Source organism: Syngnathoides biaculeatus, chromosome 13 (genome assembly GCF_019802595.1).
Source record: "Syngnathoides biaculeatus isolate LvHL_M chromosome 13, ASM1980259v1, whole genome shotgun sequence".
NCBI lineage: Eukaryota > Metazoa > Chordata > Actinopteri > Syngnathiformes > Syngnathidae > Syngnathoides > Syngnathoides biaculeatus.
Window position 1 is genome coordinate 153,430 of NC_084652.1, and position 17,215 is coordinate 170,644.

General features: G+C 45.1%; 1 protein-coding gene across 5 annotated transcripts in view; it reads right to left on the reverse strand.

Moving 5' to 3' along the window:
* LOC133511404 (adhesion G protein-coupled receptor L2-like) overlaps nucleotides 1–17,215 on the reverse strand; it is a 153,265-nt gene that overhangs the window by 81,085 nt on the left and 54,965 nt on the right. For all 5 annotated transcript variants that reach the window (XM_061840288.1, XM_061840287.1, XM_061840289.1 and 2 more), the window contains exon 3: nucleotides 6,926–7,139. In XM_061840288.1, the coding sequence (XP_061696272.1) occupies nucleotides 6,926–7,139 (214 nt within the window). The remainder of the gene's footprint in view (nucleotides 1–6,925; nucleotides 7,140–17,215) is intronic.

Sequence of the window (17,215 nt, forward strand, 5' to 3'; positions counted from 1 at the left end):
CTATGGAATTTATTGGTCCATTACAACTGTTGGAAATTTTGCCATTCATCCCATTGTGACAGTTCTGCAAAAAAAAAAAAAAAAAAAAAAATCACATTACATTCAGGAATGGAACTCATAAAGCTGAGGAACACCTGTGAGGAATTACCGTACTCTGTAATCAAAATTGTTGATCGGGTGGATGATCCCTGAACCTTTCGGAGGACCGCGTTATTAAGTCGCCAAATCTAAAGATTTAGAAACTGTTTAGTAACCCTTTCCCAGCTGATCAATGTCGATGACTTTTTTTACTTATTTGTGCTTGGATTTCTTTGGATCTTGGCAATTTGTTGCAGATTTCTAGCCGGTGAGGTTCTATTTAAGCGATTTCTTGAGCGACGAACAGGTCTGGAGGTCACCAGGGTTCGATGTGGCGAGTGAAAATGAAGTCAACTTTGCAAATAATGCTTAGCAAAAGTTACCGTAAATTCCAGCCAATAGGGCGCACCTGGTTATAAGCCTCACCTGGTACATTTGTAAAGGAAATACCATTTGGTACATACATACGCCGCAGCCGTGTAAAAGCTGCAAGTGCCCACATTGAAACCCACATTGAAAAATTAGACATTTCTAAAGAAAGACGGTACAGAGAGAGTTTAATGCTAACGCTAGCCGGTAAAAATCACTGAGACACGTCAGTAACACGCTAGCGCAGCGCTAACAGGGCCGGACCAGTAAAATTCACTTCCTCGGCACATATATTCCACTGGTCTGACTCTTAACGTTTCCGCTCAAGTGCCCCCCTTGTGGCCGTAAAAAAAAAAAAAAAAAAAAATCATAAATTAGCCGCATCGCCGCATAATCTGCAGGGTTGAAAGTGTGAAAAAAGTCGCGGGTTATAGGCCAGAAATTACGGTAAAAACAATGAAGAGTCTAAATTCAGTTGTAGAAGGAACTGCGTGTTTTCGATTCATCTTGAGATTTTACATGAAAGCAGAACATCCCTATCGTTCCTGAAGTAGTTCATTGGGGACAATTTGTGTACAAATAGTTGGGTCTCGGGAGCACTTGCCCACGCACCATACGTGAAATTATAAAACCACATAAATATTAGCCATTTTCTAAAACTGTCTCTGCAACCGAAGCATTCTGAACTTTTGTTGCATTTTTCAGTCTTACCGCAGAGATGGTGAACATACACCACAAAAAACTTGTTGGTCATGTTTTTATTTTTAACTATTTTTTTTTTTTTTGCACTCGCAAGGTCAAATTTATTGACGTCTTCCACTGATATTACGTGAATCATATTGCTCATGTCACGTAATGAGCAGCCAGGATACTGCCCTCGATTCTTTGGCCATCTTCGATTCGTCCTCGGAACGACTTAAAAGGCTGACTCGCTCGCTCTACGAGAATCGATAAGAGAATTGATAAAAGAGTCGATAAGGAATCGGCTTGATAAGCAGTATCGATGACGTAAATTTTTCATCAATAATATATATAACGCATCATAATAAGGCTCCTTGAACACACATGAATGCTCCTTACAAGGAAGGCCTGTCCCTTTATTACCTGTAATATTTATGGCAGTGTCAGATGGCTCACTTGGTTACATAAAGAATATTAATTACTCTTTTCAATGTTCACTCTTTGCTAAAGTAGGGTTCTTCCAACTTGACCGCTGTTGCATGTGATTGCAGCTCGATTGCGCTGAGCTCATTCTCGTGGCAGAGAAAGGTGGGGGGGGGGGGGGGGGAAACACAACAACACCTTTTCAGTCTCCGCTGTTCTTTTGCACCTCTGACCAGGCAGGGGAGGATTTATTCAGCTGCTTTATGAGTGGGTCACTGAAGAGGTGCCAAATACCAGACGGCATTAAAAAAAAAAAGAAAATGCACACATGCCCTATTTGGGTTTGTCGAACTTTTTTTCTTGGAGAAAATGTTGACAAAAGCAGAGGGACGCGGCTCTGAATTCATGATTCAAAATCAAACGTTAGAAGAATTCAGGCTTTTTCTTTTCACAGTGCATAGAAAATAAGGTTTATCAAAACGCAGTAGGATGAGTTTGTCATTCAGAAACTTGGAAATAATCCTGACCCGACCTAAAAAAATATGTCTGGATACTTTAATGTGGAGTGCATTCAAACAACCAACTACAGGTATTTGTACTTTTTGTGGAAAATAGCGAAACAACGGTTGGGAGGTATTTTAGGATTTCCACCGATTTTTCGGGCAAAGTCTTGACCATCGGATGTCTCCAGATGGAGGTGGAGGTTGTGGTTTGATTTTATCTGTACGATCTGCTCGGAACATTCAGGCATGGCAACCGTAAGTGTTAAACTAGGGCAATATTTCAGATCTGCTCAACTGTGCGGTCAGTCCAATCCGTCGCTATCATGACTGTTAGCGTAGCTGACTTTGGCAGCAAGGAATGGAAAATTGCTCAAATCGGGCCTGATTGACGGTATCGGTACGCTAGCACCTCGCTTAAACGTTTTACTGAAGGAGATCTGCTGTACAATTTAACACAGTACAGGAAATCCTCGCGTTAAGACGGTCTCGACCTAAGACGTTTCGACATTACGACGCAAGTCGCCCGTCCGCCATTTTGTCCAGCTAATGCTCGTCCGTGTTTGTGCGTCGGTTGGAGTATCTTTGCATTTTCACCCTCCTTTTTAGACATTTTGGTCCCAAAGAAGAAAGATGTGTCTTTTAGCGATGCTTCTGCAGCTAAAAGAAAATCCATGACTGTGCAAATGAAGCTCAAGATCATAAAAAAATTGGAAAAAGGAGAGACGCCAACACCATCAAGGCTTCAGTCGGTCGACCGTAGTGACAATTGTTCAAGACAAAGCCCGTATTTTAGCACATGTGAAACGTTCCGTTCCTATGTCGGATACAATGATTGCCAAACTTTTGATACTTCTCGAGATGGAGGGGATTTAAGACCAGGTTCCTTGGCAAGAGCTAAGCACAGCCTCCCCTTCTTCCTCTTCTCTATCCACCACTCAGCAGTAATGCTAAATACATCATCTCGTTTATTATTTTGATGTAAATTCTGACTTTAATGGTGGAATCCGACTGAAGTCGAAGTTCGAGTAAAGTCGCGACTGTGGGAACGCATCTCAGTCGCAGACCGAGGACTCCTTGTATTACTAATATCGCTGGTTTTGTGGTAATATTTCAATGCCTACTAATGTGTTTGTTGTTGTTGTTGTTGAATAGTCAGGTATGTTCCTTATGTTGCAAATGATTTGAAATTCTAATTTGCATTTTCAGTTTCCCCCAAATGTCTTTTTTTTGGGGGGGAGGGGTGTTCAAAACCGTAAGCGCAATGCACACGTTTGACGGCATTTGTGAGTCGTACGCAGCAAAGTGCACAAAAATGTATCTTTTGTTTTCATGATCTGCTTCCCCTCATGCGGATTGAGAACCAGGTTTCATTCGCAGTAGCTAAGCACAGCCTCCCCTTCTTCTTCTCCATCCGCCTCGGAGCAGTCATGCTAACTACATCATCTTGTTTATTTCAATGTATTTGTTTTTTTTTTTATACAAAGTATTTTGATGTAAATTCAGACTTTAATGGCGGAATCCGACTTGAGTCGAAACACGAGCGAAGTCCCTACTGTAGGAACGGATCTCAGTCGTAGACCGAGGACTCCCGGTATTCTGTTTCGTTGTTTTAATTTCATTTTTTTTCCCGTTTTACCTGTTATATAATAAGAAATAAAATGTTATACAGTATGATTTGTTATTCTAGATCTATGTGCAAAATAAAGGCAACCATCATCATAGATCTAATCTTAAAGGCAATATGGATGAACTGACTGACTTCCCGCTTCCTTTCCCTGGACTTTACAATCCACCCATCCATTTTCCTTGCCGCTTATCCTCACAAGGTCGCGGGGAGTGCTGGAGCCTATCCCAAAAAGACAAAAAAAAAAAAAAGTCCTTATTTTGATCCTACGAAGCTTCGAGGCACACCGAGTAAAGTGTAGCCGGGCTTTCTGGGCTGTCGTCATGACATCAGCCGCAATTACGGTCACTCCCTCTGATCTCAATGATCTCAATCTTCAAAATAAATCTGAATGATTGCTTCTCGACGGCACCGCTGGCGACACGCTCCCGAGGGAGGCTTCAAAGGGGGAGGGGGGGGGGTGTCGTTCCGAAGCGCAGCTAAGAGTTTAACTCGTCAACAGCCGAGGTGCGGGCTGCGTAGACGGCGTCAGAACCGGGGGACTCGGGATGGAAATTTAGAAGGAAAGGGTGAGACAGCTTTTGGAGCTATTCCCGAGCAATGGCGCGGCGTCGTGAATAAAAGGTGGGAGATCGCGGAAAGCGAGCTCAAGAGGACGGCGCTCGGTGCGTACGGCTTGAACTTTGCCAGTTACTATTTATGAATAGTTCATCCGCTGGCCTTTAAAAATACACACACCTCTGCTGGGGGGGTGGGGGGGTGTTCGGGTGAGGGGGCGGCGGTGAAGTGTTGCTGCCGTTTGACAGCGAGGCAACATCCTGTGAGAGGGTAAGCGGGATGAAAGGCGGCGTGATGAGCGTTGCCTGCTACCTGAGGCGCAGCCACTTCAATGCGATACAAGTGTTTGAACAAAGCGGGCCCGGCGCCCCAGATGGGGGAATTAGGAGGCTTTCGGGTGACTCACAGTCTGTGGGAGTTGCACTAATTTTAATAACTCAAACGGCGGTGGCAGCGCGCCGCAAATGAATGTCAGTTCCTGCCCGTTTAGAATTAATCCCATCAGTTTTGGTGGCGGTGGTGGTGGTGGTGGTGGGGGGGGGGGGGGGGGTACTCGAAGGCAATCTTTATAAAGTGCAAATGAATAGTGTGTGTAGCACCCGTTTAACGAAAGGCCGACAGGTCCAAGTTCCCATTTCAGATTAAATGCCTATTTATTCCCGCGTATTTACAGAACATTTTCACGTACATATCGAGGGACGCGTGTCTGACGCGGCTTTTTGCGGGGTTTTGTCTCATACAGCCAAGTCCAAATTTAGAGTTGTGGGCCTTCGGTCTAGTGCGACGTTGCGTTGAAACGTGTCAGGTCGTACTGAGCGCTCCTGATGAAAATGCCGCGTGATTGACAGCCAAGAAGAAGAGGATACCCATAACCGCCTGCAATTATTTTGCTTATTTAACGTGATGTATTTCGATCTGCGTTTTTTTTCTACGCTCCACTTGCCTTGGCAGATATCCGATACATTTGCGAGAGGCCCGAATCCGACCTGAACGTATCAAATTACTTTTTTTTTTTTTTTTTTCCCTAACGCTGCTGCGACACGTACCCCTCACCTATCAATCGTTTCGTCCGGATGAACACTTCTTCAATCAACCACAATCATCCCTCTCGCTCATCCCGGAGGTGTCTGGTGCAATTTTCCTCTCGCCCAACTCGCACGAACTTTGCTTCTTGGCTCGCAATCCCGTGATAACCGCCGCCATTTCTACAGACAAGCTCGGCGTCGCAGATGACGTCGCCGTGGCAAAATCCAGAGACCAGTGTGTACGCGGCGAGCGGCGGATGTTTTCTGCCGACTTTAGTTCACTCAATGATGTCGCCAAAGCTAGATACATACACAAGATCAAATTCTGTGAAGATATCGATCCGTGTACTCTCCACGACGACGTACTTTTAAAGGATTGGAAAGACTTCCTTGAAGTAGAATATCTGGACACTAGAAATACGCATGCTCAGCGCTTACAAAATGATCAGAACAGACTTTCAAATAAGCATTTGCTTTCGTTCAGATCTACACGTCGTATATTTGCGAGCCACTTTCTGTTGCTGTTTTTTTCGATAACTCCACTATATCTTCTCCCTCATGCAATCTAATCTTTGGAACACGGAAAAATCGCTTCCCTATGTCTCCGTTTCCGCGATTTCCCCACCTGTAGACAAAAATCTGGCACGATGACGACGGAAAGCTAACTGCTTTTCTGCAACAATGGCGGTCAAGAACCCGGATGAACAAGCGTGACGTCGCGTGCAACACCAGCCATCGGAGAAGAAAAGATACTTTTGGGGTCCTGTGTTAAAGCTTAGCCTTGACTATTGTAATGGTCTTCTGACTGGACTCCCCCCCCCCCCCCAAAAAAAAAAAAAAAAGAGTATTAAACAGCTGCAGCTCGCGTTCTGACCAAAACAAAGCGGTCAGAGCGTATAACTCCAATCCAGAAGTCCTCGCATCGGCTTACAGTCAGCTTTAGAATAGATTTGAAAGTTCTGCTACTGGGCTATAAATCACTAAATGATTTGGGTCCTGAATACGTGAAAGAAATGCTTACGGAATACAAACCCGGTAGAGCTCTGATATCGACTGACTCAGGTCAAATAGTGGAGCGCAGAGTCCAAAGCAAACATGGTGAAGCAGCATTTAGCATAAAAATGAAATAAGTTGCCAAGAGAGGTGAGGTTAGCCCCAAGTGGGAATGTTTTTAAAATCCAGGGCTTTTTTTTCCTCTTGCTTTTTAGAATATATCCACTTTTTTTTTATCATATTACCTGCATTTTATGCGGTTTTAATTGTCTTTTTTTAATATTTTGTTTGTCATTTTTATTGTTTTTATGCCATTTTAAATGTTTTATCTCTTTCTTTTCAAATGCCTTTAATCATGTAAAGCACATTGAATTAGCTCGTGTATGAAATGGACTACACAAATAAACTTGCTTTGCTTTGCTTAAAATTTGGCACCTTGTTACGGCTGTCATGCGGCAATTTTTGCGGGATCTCTGTGTGAACGAGTTTGGCGTCAAACAGTCTTCAATACAAAAGACACACGAAAAAAATCCATGTATCACATCATGACCCAAGTTGACAGAAGCAAATAAATGTGTGTTGCGTTATGTTGATGAAATATCCGCTGTATTGACTGGGGGGGGGGAATTAATGTGTTCCATGTCAAAGTCATCCTGTCTTCTCTCACGCACCTTTGCGATATGATCTTGTAGGCATCGGGGAGGTAGCAGTTGACATTCTCCATCTGGAACGGATCGGCATCGCAGATCTTGTCGTCGGTCCGCCCGTAGTTGGCCGTCTCGATCATGATGACATCGCTGCCGGGGCAGCGCAGGTCGATGGCGTAGCCCTCGCACGAGAGCTCCCGCCGGACGAGGCCGAAGGGCAGGGCGGCGCGGCTGAACCCTGAAGAGGAAACGTCATGGGAAATTATTTACAACCCGGGCTTTTGCGCGAAGCTCAAACTACCCCAGTTAAAAAGAAAGACGCAAAATAAATCAGGCATCGGGCGTCCGGCGTTTACCGCGGCGGTTGGGTCACTGAAGGCAATTCAGGCACAAGAAAGGAACAGCTTATTTATTGGCTAGATCCAAATCTAAGTCACTGGAGCCTAATGGCAACCTCATAAAATGTTGAGCAAATAGGGGCGCATAAATACGGCCTCCCTTAAGAGCGCATCAATTACTGGACTCCAAGCGTGAGCGTTTTGTTTATTTTTGTTTGCTTTGCGAAACGAGACGGCGGAGAGACCAAACGAATCCAGGATGAACGGATTCTGAAGTTATCAGGATCGTCAAAACGAGGGCCGAGCCCGCGCCGGACGCAAAATCCATACGTGGAAATGAGTGGCGGCCAAATAAGCGCGCTAAGCGGTGGAGAAAATGAGCTTTTTTTTTTTATTTCCATCGCAAAAATGACCCTCCTTCCAGGACATTAGAGTGAAATAGGCTATTACCGAGTATTCTCTTGTCGGAATAATAAAACACCATTTCACAAAGGGAGAGTGGGCTACGGAGAGAGAGAAAAAGGACGGGAGAAAATAAACGGAATAGCAAATCTTTTATCTGGCGTTGAGATGATCCAAAGTTTAAAACAAAAAACGTTGCTGTCTGCAAGTCTGAGAGAAAGGGGGGGGGGGCAATTAGGTAGCGTCTAAGTAGAACATGGAAATGTGTTCCATTTATGGAGCGCAAGCAGAGAGCTGCATGAACTGTCAATAATCGTTGCTGTTTGGTGCAATCGTGGGCACCCGGAGAGGGGCGGGGGGGGGGCATAGCCGGCGTCAGTATTTTCTCTCCCTCCTAATTAGCCCCTTCCTTCAGTTCTGCTACCTTTTGCGCAGCCCCGTTGTGTAACCCGAGCTTTGTCAGGCAGCAACACTTACCACCCCCGGGGGCTCCTCCTGCGCCCTTACTCTAATTACTCCCGTGCTTTTGACAGCCACAACCCTGACGCAATTAGCGTCGCTCGAAACGCTCAAAAGTTTTCAAGTGACTCCGGAACGCGAAATTCCTCCCGATAAAGGCAGACGCCATTTCGTCTGTCGCCGTGACACAAAACTAAGACGCTGGAAAATATACCGTTGAAGTTGCAGAGACAACAGAGAGGACTGCAAAGGAGGGCAACGTTTCTTGAAAACCTTGAGAAAAAACTTGAGACCAATGGAATATATGTGCCAAGGAAGTAGCATTAGCGCTGTTTTAGCATGTTGCTGCTGTGTTACTGGCGTGTCTCAGTAATATATACTGGAAAGTTTTATTTTAACCGGTCCTGTTAGCGTTAGTACTACTTTTAGTGCGGTGCTAGGGTTAGCGCAAGGGTTAGGGTTATTCTCTCATGCTTCATTTTTATTTTAGGGCTGCGACCAACGACCATTTTAATATTCGATTAATCTTTCAATTATTTTTCTTATATTACTTTACGAATCTGATTTTTCTTTTAAAATCTTTACATTTCTCTCTCTTGATTGAAAAACAGGACATTGTTTCAACTTGACAGTACAGAAAAGGCACAAACACAAATTGATTATGATGAAGTTACTGGTTTGGTCGGTAATGTCATGACGCAAGAATGTTTTTTCCAGGTGAAAGAAGAAATGATCAAATGTCTCATTTTAATGAAACCCAAAGATCAGAATCATCTTTCATGGCCAACTGTGTAGAACACACAAGGAATTTTTCTCCAGCAGTCAGTTGATGATCAGCTTGCTACGTTATCATAGATAATTAAGTACTGCTTTATTACTATAATGAAGCAGAAGAAGAAGAAGTTTAACTTTCTTACTATAATAAAGCAGCAAAGCAGTATTATAATTGTTAATAATTACTGCTGAGAGATCATTTTAAGTTAAGCAAGGTCTCTAGATCAGGGGTGTCAAACTCAAATTCACAGTGGGCCAAAATTTTAAATCGAACAAGGCCGCGGGCCAATTTTGAACAAATGAACCTTTTTAATATGAAACCGAACAAGTGTGTAATACTTGTAAAACTGGCGGGCCAGCTCTAATATTAAGTTGAAAATCCCTCGCGGACCAAGTACAATTACACTGTGGGCCAAATCTGGCCCGCGGGCCAGAGTTTGACACCTCTGCTCTAGATGGTTAATGGATTATCAAAAATCTGAATTGATGAATTTAATATTCACTTAGTTTTAGATTAATCGTTGGTCCTCTAATCCTCTAAATTTGTAGTTGTAAAGATGACGACATGGCGGCGTTGATAGGGACTTTGCTACTTTGCATTTGGCTTCATTTCTCGATATATATATATATATATTTTTTCATATATAAAGCGCTAATAAAGGGTGCGCAAAATAGCATCAACCCCTCACATATTGATCAACGGCCATTTGTTTAAAATAACCCGACGCGTGTCAAGGTGAGCGGATCGTGCCGTGCTCCGCCGTTTATCACCTCATTAGGAGACGTCGATAGTGGCGAACGGTACGCGGGGGGGTGCTGAGGGGGGCTACGGGGTCACGCCGTCTATCCCAATAACAAGCGCAATTACACGTGGCGTCCGCACAACACCGAGCGGGGACGGCGGCCGATAAAACACAGAGCGGAGTCTAAGACTAATGATCGCCGCTCCTGCCATTCCTCACGGAGGGAGCGACGGGTTTATCGCGGCGTCCGAGGGAGGGATGCATTTCGCAGGGCATTAAAATTGGAAAGGGGGATCCGCGGCACGAGGGGGACGTACGTCATCCGCCGTTGTGACCTCTTTTTCTCGGGCCTGTCCACTCGTGCTTCAAAACACCCGTCAGGATCTCCAAGGCCTATTGATTATCTCAGCGCCCCCCCCCCCTCCCTCTTCGCCCACGTGGATCATTCCGGTCAGAGGCTAACGCTGCGTCAATTAGGGGGAGGGGGACTCGTCGTCGAAAGAACCAAATTGATTCTCCCTCATTTCTGTTACTTTATCGACGTATCGGTTGACCCCGAACTTGAACGAGTCGTGACACATTTGGCATCCGGCGGGTGTAAGCGGGCGAATCAAGACCCGACTTTTTACCCGTTTCATTTTTCATTTCAAGGAACAATCCTGATCCAATGGAGATTTTAAAAAAATCAGATACTACATCATTGCCACATAAATTCTTATTAATCACATTTCCTTAAATGTGCCAGCGAGATAAACTATTACAGAAAATGATCCCGTTTCATCTGACTGATCTGAAAACTCGTAATTTATTTATTTATTTTTTTCCCTACAATTAATCTATTTTTGTTCACTTATCTATGCTAGCAATGAATCGTGACGGGACGAACCATTAAACGCCTCTCCCGCTAGATCGCGGGTGTCAAACACGAGGCCCGGGGGCCATGTCTGGTCCGCCACATGATTCGATGTGGCCCGCAAAGGCAAATCTAGTTTGTCAACTTCCAAAATATGGACCAAAATTTCAAGTGGTCATATTCCATGAATGATAACATTGCGATATCACGAGCATTTTTGAAATACCAAGTTGAAAAAACTCATTAGCCTTGATTTCTGGTACCAAAAATAGTTCATAAATTCATGTAAATATGATGAGGCGATGAAATATTTTTGGGGTTTCACAGTCATGACGGCCCCTCTGAGGGAAACCATAACGACAACGTGGCCCTCGACGAAAAGTAGTTTTGACACCCCCGCACTAGATGGTGAAAGGTAGAATTAGCCCGCGTATGCACTTTTTGCCATTCATACTACAGAATCAATCCTAATAATTCGGTTCAACTCGACAGGGGCGGATTTCACACTCGGTAAATGTATGACAAATTTGAGAGGAGACAGTCATTATCTCACTATGGTATGTATGTATATAAATATTTATGGTGCCTTTGCTTGATAAAGGTTGCGAAACACTGCTCTAATTAGTCGCCCGGGTGAATCTATTTGAACAAATAAATGCGCTCCATTTCCTCCGCCGCTGTTCACGCACGGAACATTCAAGAATGAACTCCCGAGCCTGTCGCTGACCAAAACTGCAGCAGCGAGGCGAACCGATGTGGATCTTCGATTGTACATGACTTCCTTACATGGTACAATAGATGATTTTATGATTTTATGTTTAGCAACAACGTCGTACACCGGTAGAAATCCGCTGAATGTTCTGTGCGTCCATGTTTACCGTACTTTCGGGTTTATTTTTTGGTTGGTAGGGAGGGTATCAAGATTATATTATTATATATTATGTAATATTAAGACTTTACGGCAGGGATATGCGTAGCAAGTATTTGGGGAGTGGAAGATTCTTGAGTAAAAATTTGGATACACAGATGAATTTTGTCCATTTTTATGGAGAGATTTCATGTGAAAATGTGGGTTGGCACGGTGGCTCAGCTTGTAAAGCGTTAGCCTCACAGTTCTGAGATCCCAGGTTCAATCCCGGACCCGCCTGTGTGGAGTTTGCACGTTCTTCCCGTGTCTGCGTGGCTTTTTTCCGGGCAGCCCGCTTTCCTCCCACATTCCAAAAACATGCAACATGAATTGGACACTCTAAATTGCCCCTAGGTGTGGTCGTGAGTGCGGCAGTTTGTCTCGACGTGCCCTGCAATTGGCTAGCGACCACTTCCGGGTGTACCCTAACACCGTGTCCTGCCCGTTGACAGCTTGGATAGGCTCCATCACTCCCCGAGACCCTCGTGAGGATAAGCAGCAAAGAAAATGGATGGATGGATGGCAACCAATTTAGGGCCTACTCTGCCTCCTGCCCGTTGACAGCTGGGATAGGCTCCAGCACTCCCCGCTACCCTTGTGAGGATAAGCAGTTAAGAAAATTGATGAATTGATTTTGATTTTTTGATTTTCACGCTAAAAGAAGAGAAGCTCAAATAAATACATTTTAAAAATGCATTCTGTTAAGATACATCCATACAGTAAATGAATTATTTGAAGTGGAATTTTCTTGCGTAAAAATCTGCATACACAAATGAATTTTGGACATTATATGGAGAGATTTCATATGAAAATGTATCACCGATTGGGATTTTCCACCACGGCAGCAATTCGGGTCGCGAGTTCTCGCAGGTTCCTGGTCGGTTCCGGTTCACGGAGACTTTAAAAAAAAAAGGCGGGCAAGATGATACGTGCCAAAATTCCGCCATCCCACTGATGTATGAACGTCTTTTCATGTTGGCTTTTGTTTGACTGCTCAACTTTGGAGACATTGCGAGGCAACGGGTGGCAAAATGACTCCAGGATGAAAAAGAACAAAAATTCACATCATCATCCGAGTGTCATAGGCGGTGAAACGAAAACGCTTGGTGAAATCTTTATCTGTAGCCCAGATTAACATGAATTTACACTTATAGTCTGGGAATTGAATACGGCTTCATACAGAGATCCTTTTTTTTTTTTGTTTGTTTTAAATCTAATCGCTATGGCAACCGCTTTTCCTCAGCTATAATTGGCGGTGATCCCAATCGGCGACCCCGTTGACACGAAGCCTGATCACGCATTCCGGTCAGCGAGCGACTGTGAGCAAAGTAGCTTTTCAGATTCCTCCCTCTGACCTGCCCCGGCTAAGCCTTCTTATTGAGGGAACGCTCCTCAATATGTTGCATTCACAGTCCAATCCCCCCCCCACCCCGCTTCTTCCCTTGGCCAGACTCCAATTCGCGACGGGAAAATCTCCTAATACATATTTTTGTCTTCCATCAACACAATTTGGAAGTGGCTCAGCGCCTCGGATGGCAAGCGTCGGAACCGTCCCGCGTTTTTCGAACATCGCCGTCGGTGAAGCGAAACGATCACGAACGTCCGAGTATTGGGATTTTCGACTCGACCTTTTAAGCCTAAAAAAAACTTTAAAAAAAAAAAAAAAAAAACTGCGGAATGTTTTTTAAAACAAACAATTTTTTGGAAGTTAGACGGAGCGGCGAGGAGACGTTGCTTGACGCTCGTCATCACCCATTAAGCTGCCTTTGTGGTCTTGGAAACGGCAAACAGCTGCATGCAAATGGGGGTGTCCCCCCCCCCCACCGCGTCTGGGCCTCATTGTTCCTTTGACGGAGACGCTCTCATCGGAGGCATAAAGGAGGGGTGTAGCCTTTAGTCAAATAAGAGCGCCCCTGCCGCGGCCGCAGCGGGGGCACTTGAAGATTGTTTGTCTTTTTATGTTGTTTGCTTCACGATCATACCGGGGAGCCCGAGAGGAGATCTGAGAGTCAAGCTTGGCCTCCAACGGCCTTGGGAATGCCTTCATAATCCCATATCCGGAGCAGTACGGGGAGTACATTTTTTTTGGTTGTTGTTGTCCTGGAATGGAGATTTCCAACGGGAATTTCAAAATTAGGGCAAACATAATTGAATTATTGATAGTGAGGGAACAAAGTGGCAGCAACTCCAACGTGCGGCGGTACACCTTTGCGGTGCGGATGCAAACGCTTGAAATTTTAAGACACAATTTCACTGGTCACACGACAAAAAAATACAGTCACAAATGTAAAATGTTAAAAAAAGAACTTGAGGTTTACAAGTGGCTGGCGTTGCAGCTAGCTAGTCGGTGGCTAACGTGAGAAGCTAACGCATCAGTCTATCGAGGCACTGTCAGACTTATCTGGAACGTGGGCCGTGGTATGGTTGCCCTCACAGGGGCGGTCAGAACACTTGAAACCACTTGAATAATAAGGGGCGAGTCTGGGTATTTTTTCCCCCCTCAATCTCGTTTACTTGTTTAGCGAGCGTTAGCAGTGCTGCGTTTACGCTAGCTCGAGGAGGAACGTAGACACCGACACGGGTGAAAGAAGCAAAATCACGCGGCGAGTAAAATGGCTAACAGTTCAAGAACTCCGACCCAAAAACAGGTTGTAGTGCAAGCATTTTTCATTGATGAAGAAGCATATCGCACCACCGCATTTCCGTTTCCGCGATATGGAAGCCGGGTAGCACGATAGCTCCGTCGGGAATGCGTTGGCGCAGCCAAGTCTTGTTGAAGCACAGGGCGGCGGAACGTCTGAAATCTTTGCTAGTCCTTATCCGGAGCTATTTTTTTTGGTGTGTGTGGGGGGGGGGGGGGTGTAGATTTGCGAGGTGATTCGACGGAAGCGCCAGTCTACGTTCTCTCCTGCAAAGTCTGACTTGGATCCCGGCCCGCGTCCTCCTGCGGCGTCACCGCTTCCCTGCTGTCGCGGTCACTACTCCGGTGAGGAGCTTGGGGGGGGACTCGGCGAATTTGCGAGAGTTCTTGAAAAAGAAGTCCAGGGTAGACTGGCTGACGGTTAGCAAGTCTTCCCTTGTGTACTGCGCTTGAGTCCAGAGACGATCGAAAAACACGAAAACGTAGCTAATACTACGGGGAACCATACCGAGGCGACCACACAGGTAGGCGACATCTTTTTAAGACTGGAACACATTTAATGACATTTAAAATGAGACATCAAAAATGAAAAAAAAAAACATTTTTTTGTCAGTGTAACATACAGTTAGAAAATGAAGGATGCGGATACGCAACAATAATTATTATTATTTACGGTGGTTCGGCTGGCCTTATAATTCTGAGGACCCGGGTTCGATCCCAGCCCAGCCTGTGTGGCGTTTGCATGTTCTCCCCGTGCCTGCGTGGGTTTCCTCCGGGCACTCCGGTTTCCTCCCACATTCCAAAAACATGCAAAATTAATTGGACTTTCTAAATTGCCCCTTGGTGAGATCATGAGTGCGGCTGTTTTTCTCCTTGTGCCCTGCGATTGACTGGCGACCGGTTCAGGGTGTACCCCGCCTCCTGCCCTTCGACAGCTAGGATAGGCTCCGGCACTCCCCGCGACCCTCGTGAGGATAAGCGGCAGAGAAAATGGATGGATGGATGTATGGATTATTCTATAAATACTGGTATTTGTCCTGCATTGTACAAGGGGGCGAACACCTGGTTCTTGTTGGTCCTGGTTCCTGGTCCTTGTTGACCGCTTCCAACGATGTCTGCTAGTCAGACTCTGAGCTGCACTGCGTTTGTTTGAAGAGTCGTCATAAATTCTTATCCTTGCCTCTGATATTATTTTTATGATGGAGAACCAGTTTTGAATGGGAGTAAAGGAAAGCTTGTGGGAAGCCTTCACGAGGACAACTTGACTGTCGGTCAAACTCGGTGTGGATCACAAACGTAAGGACATGCAATTGTAAATATTGAACGGGTTGGTGCATATCGGCGACGATCAATTACTCTTAACACACCCCGCAGCACAAGATAATCGCTCGGGACAATCTTTCGGAGATGTCCGATAATCGAGCCCTGCCTGACTTTGATCCGAAATTTGGTCTAATTTCAGCAGAGGCTTCGCACTTCGCGGTCTACGCACCGCGCATTGCAGTCCCTGCATTTGCGGGCAGCCCGTATTTGAGAGGAATCTGCCGCGCCGTGCCACGCATGAGCGGTTGCCGCACGTGAATGACAGCCGGCGGCAGGGTGTGAGATGAGCGAGGAGATTTGGGATCTTGAAAAAAACAAAAAAACAAAAAAAAAAAAAAAACAACACTTGCTTTTCAAATATCAACAACACAATATCTCCCCGTTTCATTTCAAGTGTTGACATGCGGCCAAACACTCTCAGAGCAGCGGTAGACATTTTGCAAGCGTTTCCCGTGACACTTAAGTCCGCCCGCTCTGGGCATGTCTTGTTGGGAATCGTTTCTAAAGACGGTGTCAGACAAGACCACAATAGCCGCCGCAGCGCCCGCCCCTTTCCCAGACGACTGCTATCAGACACTCTAGATTGCGATAGGAGGGTTCGAAAATAGAAACCTGGCTCTTACAAATCCATGCGGTCCATTTGGGTTTTTCGGTGCGGCGCTGTCTTCTGCGGCGCTCGCGTCGTGACGTGACCTCGTTCACATGCCGTGTTCAGAAAAATGTACGTCGTTGGCGCGAGCTCTTTACTCTTATTCCATGTGTAGTTTGTTATTTCGCTTTACAACTACCAATTGAAAAAAAATAAAAAATAAAAAAAATAAACAAGCAAGATTTCAGACTTCAATTGTAGTACTGTAATTAAGCTACGAAATGCGAAAACTGACCTTGGAACTGAGCTTCCATCCATCCATTTTTTTAAGACGCTTATCCTCACAAGGGTGGTGGGAGTGCCAGAGCCTATTCCAGCTAACTTCGGGCAAAAGGTCGCCAATCAGTTGCAGGGCACATAAAGTATCGACACCATCACTGATCGGGAATGGATCCCGCACTGCCCGGACCAAAGTCCAGCATGTGTACTAACCCTAACACAATCAGCGACACGGGACTGAATTTGATTTAAATATATTATTTGTTGGGTTTCCCTGACCCAGAAGTTCCCATTCGTAATGAGGATTAGAGTAAATGCGTCATTAGCTTGTTAGCCACCAATGTCTGTCTGGACTACAACCATCAGCCATCAAATGAAGCATCAGCCATATTGTATACAAAACAACTCTTTCATTTTGATTCTTCCTTCAACCATTGTGTAAAAATAAGTGTGTACAGTATGTCTTGGTTTGGGGGCGTGGTCCCTGAAAGTCAGAAAATAAATTGAGTAGGATGAGAATGTTCAAAAACTGGTTCGAACTGTAGCTAAAGCAGCTCTTCCGTGTCGCAGCTAATGCTTGAAGGGGATTACAATAACAATAAATATGTTTGGCCTTGATAAAGTATGGCTAACGAATCACTGGACGGATTGCGGCAGATAACAAGCTCGTAGCTTTGCTAATACCGTAATTCCCGGCCTATAGAGCGCACCTGGTTATAAGCCTCACCCAGTACATTTGTAAAGGAAATACCATTTGGTACATGCATAGGCCGCAGCTGTGTAAAAGCCACATTGAAACCGACATTGTATAATGCACCTGCGCTAATGCTAACGCTAACGTTAACACTAGCGCCGCCGGACTAACAGGGCCGGTTAACAAAAAAAAAAAAAAAACATACTGGTAAAAATCACTGAGACACGGCAGTAATACGCTAGCACAGTGCTGACCGGTAAAAGTCACTTCCTCGCCACATATATTCCACCGGTCTCACGGTAGGTACACAGA